The sequence below is a fragment of the Parasteatoda tepidariorum genome, unplaced genomic scaffold (genome assembly GCF_043381705.1).
Source record: "Parasteatoda tepidariorum isolate YZ-2023 unplaced genomic scaffold, CAS_Ptep_4.0 HiC_scaffold_1444, whole genome shotgun sequence".
Lineage (NCBI taxonomy): Eukaryota > Metazoa > Arthropoda > Arachnida > Araneae > Theridiidae > Parasteatoda > Parasteatoda tepidariorum.
The window spans coordinates 2648-12516 of NW_027261406.1; the positions used below are offsets into that span (position 1 = coordinate 2648).

The 9869-nt window shown below is 25.2% G+C and overlaps 1 protein-coding gene across 1 annotated transcript; it reads right to left on the minus strand.

Annotated features, from left to right (window-relative positions):
- Positions 1–202: 202 nt before the first annotated feature.
- Positions 203–9869, minus strand: LOC122272955 (solute carrier family 25 member 16-like; the record flags this gene model as incomplete). Its single annotated transcript, XM_043057002.2, is given in 5 exon segments — positions 203–1428; positions 6104–6172; positions 7935–8097; positions 9570–9636; positions 9777–9869. Coding segments are annotated over 5 exon segments (567 nt in total), but the record flags the coding sequence as incomplete, so codon positions are not given.

The following is a 9869-nucleotide window of genomic DNA, read 5'->3' on the forward strand; positions in this document are numbered from 1 at the left end:
ACATTGAATTTCATTTGATAAGTCAAATAAGCTTAAATACTATATGATTCGCCATACTATTAGGATGCCAATAATGCTTAGTTAATTTTTGTGATATGTCCGAATTTAAATTTTGAAAAAAAGGTATTTTTTTAAAAAGTAAAACTAATGACAAAATGTACCAATTCGTTTTACAGAAGCATAAATAATTGCTGTACTATTCTATGCCAAGGATGCTTTATTAATTTTGGTAATAGGCATTAATAGGTAATAAGCATAATAGACATTAAAAAAATAATTCATGTACAAAAAGTAAAATCAATGGAGAAATGGTGTTAAAATATTAAGGAGAAACGTAAAAAAAATCACCTCAGTAATAATGATGTCAACGGTAAAGTACTTTTGGTAATATGTACGGCACTATTGTAATTGGTTCAGTTCACAGATACTAATATAAATGCAAAGTATTATAAACAGGTTTTATTTTATATCATATGTATAAGAAACGTCATTCCGTGATATCTAATATAAAATATTTTTACAAAGCTAATATTTATTTCTTTGCATATAAACAACGTTTTTTCATCATGATTTTGTACATAAAGTATTCAATCCCATTACGAATTTTCTTAAAAAATTTTTTAGCTTTATAATCTTTTAAAAGTGTATATATATCATTTTAGTACTTTTTGGCTAACTACCTAAATCCTACCTAAAGGCAAAATGAGCATAAGTAAAGCAAAACTTCATCTATATAAACACATAAAAGTGATTTTTTTTTTTTGGAGAAACTCTAAAATATTTGGTGAGTTTATTTCCACTAGCATCCAGTTAACCAAAAAGTACTCAAGATTTTTTATACAAAATTATAAGATAAAAACATGTGTTATCTTAATGGCCAATCGGTAGAATATTTATTTAGTTTTTAATCAAAATCAGAAGTCAGGAAATTGCTAAAACACATGTGTACATTTAAGTTTATGATCTAAAGTGAAAAAAACTTTAAAAAATGCAATCTTTAATAACAAAATAAATATAACTTTAAAAATCTAATGGAATTAAAAAATGACAACTTTAAATTCCACAAATAAACAAATGCACTAGAAATACTATACATAGCATAGACAAATTCATAAATTTTGACTAGTAAAAATAACTGTAAGCACCCATTTCATCACAGTTTTGATGGCAAAAATACATGCAATACTGGGAGTTCCGCAAGCTTCCAATGATAATATACAAAGAAGATTCTCCCTCTTTTTTTTTTTACCAGATCAAGAGTCAATGCCAGTGTCTAATCCAAATATTTGTTTCCCCAATTCATAAGTTGATAATGATACAGCCATCATTGGGACAACTCGTAAGTAGTTAATGGTCATTCCCCTAAAAAGTCCATTTGCAATGCCATCTTTTTTGTATGTAAGTACTAATATCTCAATAAGACCTCTCCTGCAGAAAATCAAGATAAAAGAAAGTTAACAGTATAATAAGGTTGTAATAGAAAAGCAATAAGAAAGTTGTGATACAAAATAAAGTTTGAATGTTTAACTACATTTGATAATCTTAATTCATTGATAATCAGAGTTGATTATCTACCTAGAAAGTACTTAATTGTCATTTCTCTAAAAAAATTTATTTGTATGCCATCTTTTTTTTTTTTTTNTTTTTTTTTTTTTTTTTTTTTTTTTTTTTTTTTTTTTTTTTTTTGTAAGTACCAATGGTCAAACACTTCTTTTGCAGAAAATAGAAGAAATCAAGATTTAAGAAGAAAGTTAAAAATAAAATAAGGTTGCAATAGGAAAGCAATAAGATAGTTTTAATACAAAATATATAATGACTGTAGAACTTTATTTTGATAATATTAATTGATTGGTAATCAAAATTTGATAATCAAACTTGTAAGTAGTTAATCGTCATTCCCCTAAAAATTCGATTTAACAGATTATCTTTTTTTAAAGTGAGAATTGATGTTTCAACAAGACCTTTTCTGAAGAAAATCAAGATTAAAGAAGAAAGTTAAAAATATAATATTATAATGCAGTAGGAAAGCAATCAGATAGAAATTAAGAATAGAATATCTAAATAAAAAGTAAGAAATATAACTTTAATTGTTAAATTAGATTTAATAATGGTGGGAATATAAATTAATATATGGGTTGGTTTAATGTATAAAAAGTACTGATATAACTGACTAGAGAAATTTAAATGAAAGAAAATTTTTTTAACTTTCCTGGCACTAGTTTTTGGTCAGGTTTAAAAAAAAAATTTAACATGCCTTTTTATATTATGCTTCTATGGGCTATTGTTAACATAAAAAGAATATTTTTTTTACAAAAATTATAAATGCATAAAAGACAGTTACATAACTACAGTTACAAAATATTAAAGGTATGGATTTATTTAAGTAGAGTTATTGATTTTCAATCACAAAAAAGTTAAGCTTTTAATTTAACCCCGTGATGTTAATTAAGATGTATACTTAAAAAGTATTGCAAAAATTTTTTAGAAAAATGTGACTGCAAAAATAAATAAATAAATAAAAAATACCTTGAATAATTTTTTATCTAATGATTGCATCTTCATGATGTAGGACTCAGTCTTAATGATTCAATGGGGTGACCCCAACTATAATTAAATAGTGCAGATGGTGTTTTAAATTAAAAAATCAAAAACACAAAAATGTATTTTTTCAGAAATTTTTTTTTTTTTTTTTAAATAATAAAAATTTATAATTATTTAAAATTATTTTTTGCAGAAAATATATCTTAGGATAAACAAACGTTATAATTAAGTGCAAAAATTTTTCAATTAACTTAAAAAATTCTCCAAAATATGGTGCAATACACAAAAAGTAAAATTAACATTAAGAGCGGTCCAAACATTAGACTGCTCTTCTGATCAAACTATTAAAACCATGTGACCCAGATTGCAGGAAACCCTTTTATTTAGAGGGTATAAATCTAACTCTGTCGGGGCAAAAAATTTTATTCAGAGAAAGTTCATTTTTGTGTCTGATTTCGTTAACTTAAAATATTCCCTACACTAATTAATTAACATGTTTGAAGTAACTTATTAGAGCCAATGAGATTAAGTCTTTTAACTCAAAGATCTGTTCATTAGATCAAAAGTTATTCCAGGTGACAAGATTTTTTTCCTCACATTATACAAGAAATATACTAAAAAATTCACTTAGAAATCAAACTCTTGTTTTACATAAAAAAATGCACACAAATGTATACAGATTTAATAATTTAATTTACATATCAGATTTACATTATTTAAATAAAATTAGACAGCATATCTCAGAAATGTAAAAGCATTTCAATTTATATGCCACTAAATGGATATAAAATTTTATATATAACTGCCCTTATTCTAAATTATTAATAAAAATACATTATTTTCAATATCACCAATATATTATTAAAACTACAAAAAATAAATAGTTACAGACATGGAGGAAATTAGAAACAAAAGAATATCTTTCCAAAAAAAGAAGTTACTCAGTTAAAGCTACAAGCTCTATTGATATTCTTTTACAAGAGAGGGCACCACCAACTATGATACCAGTGATTATTTTCTTCATATTTTTGCACTCACTAACCAGTAATAAAACACAAATTCAGAACTTTCTGTTAACCTATGCAAACTATCAATAATTATTTTAAGAACATTAAAAATATTAATGAGGTATTTTTAATATCCATTTTTACTTTTAAAACAAAACATGAACTGAAAATCAAAATCTATAACCTTTTGAATAACTTAGTCTTAAATAAAGAAAATATTGTGTATTTCCTTCAGTGAAAGAAAATAATTTAAAATATTTCACATTTGATATTTCATTTGTTGCAATGGACATTTGACTGATGCATTTTAAACATAGAAGAAATTATTAAATTAGCTTTGAAAATAGGTAAAGAAATCTTTAAAAAAATACTAAAGCTTAAAAAACAGAAAAATTTAAAAACTTTAATAAAAGCATCATAAGAACTGAAAATAAGCAAAGTATTTATCTACAAAAGTTTAAAAAAATATTTTCTAACAAAAAATACATATTATAAAGCGTCTAATACATGTGAGCGCAAAAATATGTAAACTATTGTAAATAAATTACAAACAGTTGTATGCTCATTATGAACACATAATTTTGAGATGCGGTAATTGCATATAACTGACTATTAAGAGCACTTAATTAAACATTAATTTTTAAACCAAAAATGATGACATGGCCAACATATGATATTTTCCGATGATAATAGGAAGTAGGCATGGGATTAAAGAATGATACACTCTTACTAACTTAATCTTCTTCCCAGCAATAAACTGATTGTTCTTATTTATTATTTACTTCTAGACAATATGTCTGGCACGCAACACGGTAGGTGCCAGCCATGATATACATATTATAAACATATATAATATAAATATACATATTATAAATAATTTTCATTTAACTTAATAAACTTAAATCTTCGCTTATAATTTGGTGAGTGTATTATTTATGCAATACATTAAGTACCTGTTCACTCTTTTATTGCTTAGTGAAGTATTTTAGTTTTATATTTAAAGTGATTGCAAAATTTTTACACTTATACTTGATTTTTGTTTCATAAATTTAATTAATAAATTATTTTAACTATTACTACATTTAAGTATTTCAAAGGTACTTATATCAAGCCTAGTAGCTATCTTATTGTGTAGAAAATATTGCTCAATGTCTGCTTACATTTTAATTGATATTTCATTACACTTAGAAAAACACTTCTTTGGAACATAAAATAAAGAACATAAAATTTGTCAGATATGCATAGTAATAATACTCATTTTATCCCTTAGAATGTATAATTCTGAACCTTCCTACCTCAAATAAAGATTTAGAAAGAAAACAAAGAATTGTTTTTCTTTCTTTTTTAATGCATCTTGATAGTAACACCACACAGAATCATACATTTTTACATACAATAAACTTTTCTAAGTTTTATTCTTCATAGTTGCATAGTTATTCCTCATAGTTACTATGTCATAGTCCCGACTAAATAAAAAAATGCAAATTGACCTACTATTGAGAAAATAAGTTTTGTCTCTGAGGCAGAATCGCTGCGACATAGAGACATTGTTGTAGAATACCGCAGAGTTCTTGCAGAAAGATTTTTAATTTGGAAAAATAAAAAAATTTGGCTTTTTTTTTAAAGAATTTTCAAATTTTTTTTTTTTTGCACAATTATATTTCAACTATACCTTTCTAATGCATTGAACGGGAGAGAAATGCTTGTGATTTTTCTATTCTCATCTGAGAATAAAAGAAATTCCGTAACAAGTGGCTTCAGATAGAGTTTCAAATTGATAATATAAAAAAATCTGAAATTGTGAATGTTTAAAAGATAGTTAGCTTCAGAATTGTTTTTCTTTTCAATTTTTTAGTTTATTTAAAGAACACAATATTTTACATTTTAATGAAATATGACTGCGAGTGGGGGTTTTGTTACATATTCAGATTTGTAGAAAAACAATTTAATTTAATCAATATGGCACATTTGTCGCTTTTTTTAAAAAAAGTTTGGATGAAACAAAATCAATTCAACAATTTTAATATAATAGATATTTTAAATATATTGAGTCTCAATTTTCTTAATGTATTGGTAGTGAATTTTTTTTTTAAATAATCACTGAACTAACATGCGTATTCTAAAAGCTTAGAGTAGATTATGGGATTAGATGATCAGTTTCTATAATTTCTTTACAAAATCATCTAAAGCTATAATTTAAATAATTTAAAATATTCTAAAAAGGATTTCTCTTGATATGCATGAGGTAGAGTGTTTTTTTTGGTTTCAAAAAAGCATCCCAAACAATTATACTTTTTTGCACAAAATCTTGTTTACAATGGAATAAGGTTCTTCTTGTAATTTATGATAATATGAGTCATTGCCGCAAATTTTAAAATTGAGTTTTTTTATTACAATAGTGCTTATTGATTAAAAAAAAACTAGTAGATAAACTAAATTAACATTGTTTATCTACTAAATTAAGCTAACAAATTAACATTGTAATTTCACTGTGATAAATTTGAAATCTCTTTTAAACTGATGACATGAGTAAATAAAAATAAGAATTAACTCACCCAAATTTTTGAGTTTCAGCTGTCATCATGCCTAACTGCATTTTTCTGCGAGCAACATCCAGTGGGTAGCTATAAAAACATATGCATTTTTTTACAATGCTCATAAAAGTATATTCTGAAAACTGTGTATAGCTAAAAATTAAGAAATGTTTGTCTACAGAAGGGCAATAATTTTCGTCAAACTAATTTAGTCATAATTCAGAGATACAATGATTTCAATAACCAAATTAGTAACAACAATAAATTTTATATCTATTAAAATATTTTTTAAAAAAAGCTATAAAATGTAGTATACAGAAGCATAACACTTTGACTAAAATGAATAAACTAATTAATCATAATTTAGGGATGCAGCGACTTCAGAAACATAAAAAATAATTAACTACAACTGGATCCAGATATAATGGAATTATCAAGTATTTTTTCAACTCAAATTAACAATTTTTTTTAATTTTTTTGTTTTTGTTAGGAGTTTTGCCAACATTTTAAAAGAAAAAGAAAATGTTAAATAGGGATCTGATAGTAAATATTTGATTCTGCATCTGATAAAAAAATCTTTACTCTTAATTTTTCAGAAATGTTGAAAATCAAAGAATTAAAAATACAAAAAATAACTGAAGTAAGATATTGTATTACATTTTAATAGCATAAATCAAATGGATGCACCCTGCATAAATAATAGTAATGTCACACAGTCAATAGAAATATAAATGGAAAGATTTCTTCTAAGCATAAATTTATGGCTTTTAATTCTTATAATTATTTTTGCATTCAATCTTTTCGTTTTTAATATGGTAAGCCTACATTCTGAAAAAGTTATAAAAAAATCTAGCTCCAATTTTTAAGATTTAAGGATATTTTCTTACGATCAGATTAAAATGAAAGCAAAAACTCATATTTAACAAATAAAAAACATTAAATCAACAAATTATTTCAAAAGTGAGAAAAGGTTTGTTATCTTTTTTCAAGAAACAAATATTTAATATATATATATTCAGACTTTTTGACAAAATTTATATGAGTTGATGAGGAATCAAAAGGGAAGATATCTATTTATTAATGAAATACTTATTCTTCAATTTACAACTAAGAAAACGTCAAAAATGAGTGTTTTCGTGCTAAAGGTACAAGTGTGCTGCAGTCACTATAAAGTGGAAAAATTTGTTCTGGAGAAATTAATAATAGAAAGTTATTTCTGAGAAAATTTATAACATGTTTGGAAAAAAATGCAGAAATAAAGTAAAAGAAAGCAACAAAAAAAAACAAACATTTCCAATGCTTTATAAATTTTAGGAGACGATCTTAGAACCAAGTTTCTCAAAGTACAATTGATAAATGCTTTCAGAAAGTAGAATTTACAGGCACACAAGTACATTTACAAGCAAAAAAGAGACTAGGGTGTACTTTGTGCAACATAGATTAAAACAAAAAGAAATGAGGATAAAACATTCATAAACATCCACAAAATTCTATGTTTTGGACAGCTGAATAAAAAGTATACAATTTCTAAATATGTATGTGCTTCCGAGTATCCCATTAGGCAATTAAAAGAAATTTTTAGTGGTTGTACACCAATATTTCAAATAACAATTTAAAGTACAAAATCTAGAGTTCACGTAAAATTTATTAAAATAGGGCCTGACTGAACTTAAATAACCTTTATCAAAGGAGTATGAAAAACACATTAATTACAATATAATTACACACTGAATTATATTCATCTAATCATTTTTAACACACAATTTTAAATAGGAAAGCAAAAAATTCTTACATACAACACTAAAACAACTTGCACAGAGAAGGGTGAAAATAATACCTATATAATACTTACGATACAGTTTGTGCAATACCGCCTGCAAGGCCACCGCAAAATAATTTGGCAGGTAATGTTAGAACTATGCCTCCACTGCTACTTGAATGAGATCGACCACATAATTCTGGCCTATATTCCAATAAAAAAGCCTTGCTACGCTCAAACACATAGAAGGAGAGACCTAAATCAATAGAAAACTAAAAATTAGGTAAAAAGTTGACTTAAATAATACAGTAAATATTCATTAAAGTAAAAGAATTATGAAAAGTTATTTCTGCATATCCTATTCTGCAGTGAACTATATCGACTAATAAGTTAATCTAAGTTTTTTATTTATAATTTTCAAATTAAAAATAAAAATAATAATTTTTACATATGAATAGATAAATATTAGTAATAAATACAATTTTTTTCAGAATTATATACTAGAACATAGTTTTGTTATAACTTTATTTAAGATACAAACACAGCATTAATTGCTTCATTTTATAATTTGTATTAAATTCTGGAAAATTAATACTTACCAGCGTAAAATACTTTTTTTTTTTTAAAATAGCAATTTTGATTTATTTAAAATAACAGGTTAAATATTGTAAGCCGCAAATTAAAAGTAACATTTTAACCAGATGTCCTTTTATTTCATACAAACCTTATTTAACCCAAAATAGATTAATGGAATTTTCATATTAAATTGATCTGTGGCCATGAAATTACTCACCAGTACATTAACAAATATATTGTGGGTAGACAAATATTTATACCGACTAAGACCCAAATGGAAAAATTGTATTATGAAAACCAAACAGATGAATATTTAAATTTTATTTTTCATACTATATTTAGACTTTTACAAAATCACGATGCGATTTTGAAATAATGGATTTAATAAAGTTAAGAGCCTTCAATGCTATCAGTACAAAACATTTTAATGAATACAAAACAATTGTCATTTACTGATTCTATATATATAAAAAAAGTGAATTTATTTTTACTACAGTCTGATGAACCTACATAAATGCTTTCATTAACTCGCCAAAAATTTTATCCAGAAACGTGAAAATAAAACAACAGGAAGAGAACAAATTGACTACAATGAGAATACAAGGTTCCACCTCCAGAAAGCAGGTGTGTTTTTATAAATCAAAACTTCTTACAATGACTTAAACATTACTTTAATGATAGATACCAAACAGTGCATGAGTAGCACAGCACACATCAAAAAGTAACTCATAGAGATAACATGATAATGGATGAAGGATGATAATAATTACAGAAAACAACAGCACTGCACTAGCATAGAAGTACAAGTGACAGCTCTATTTAACTTCCATGAGATTAATATAAAATCAAAGCAAATATATTTTAACAAAAACTAAACTACTATGATTTTACTTAATTTAAAAATATACTAAAATCTCAATCCATGATGTAAAAAGACAGAGTGCAATGCATTTAAATAACTCTGTAACCTTGCGACAGACCACGTTTACTGAAAGAGGTGTAAACAAAAATACTAAATGCAAATAAAATTGGAGTTTCAATTAATAATATTAGTTGAGCAACGCAATTAACGTTATCAATCAACAAAACCTTACTACAGACAAAAAAATATTTATTCATAACCTTAGTGTATCACACTAACAAGATAGTTACCTGCTGATGGAATCTTGGCAAGAATTGTAGGTGACAAGCCTTTATAAAGAGCAGAGATACCTCCTTCCTGAATAATAACAAGAAATGAACAGAATTATAAATATATTTTTAACTTACATTAAATCATAAAGTAATCTTTTTTAAGCAATTAATAATAAAGCATAGATTTTATGAATTGAAAAAGAAATGAACTGTGAATACACTTACTCTCCTAAACATTAAAGACAGTGTATTGCAAATTCCAGAATATACATGTTCGCCGGTAACTTGAAATGCTAAACGTGCTCTCACAACATCTAA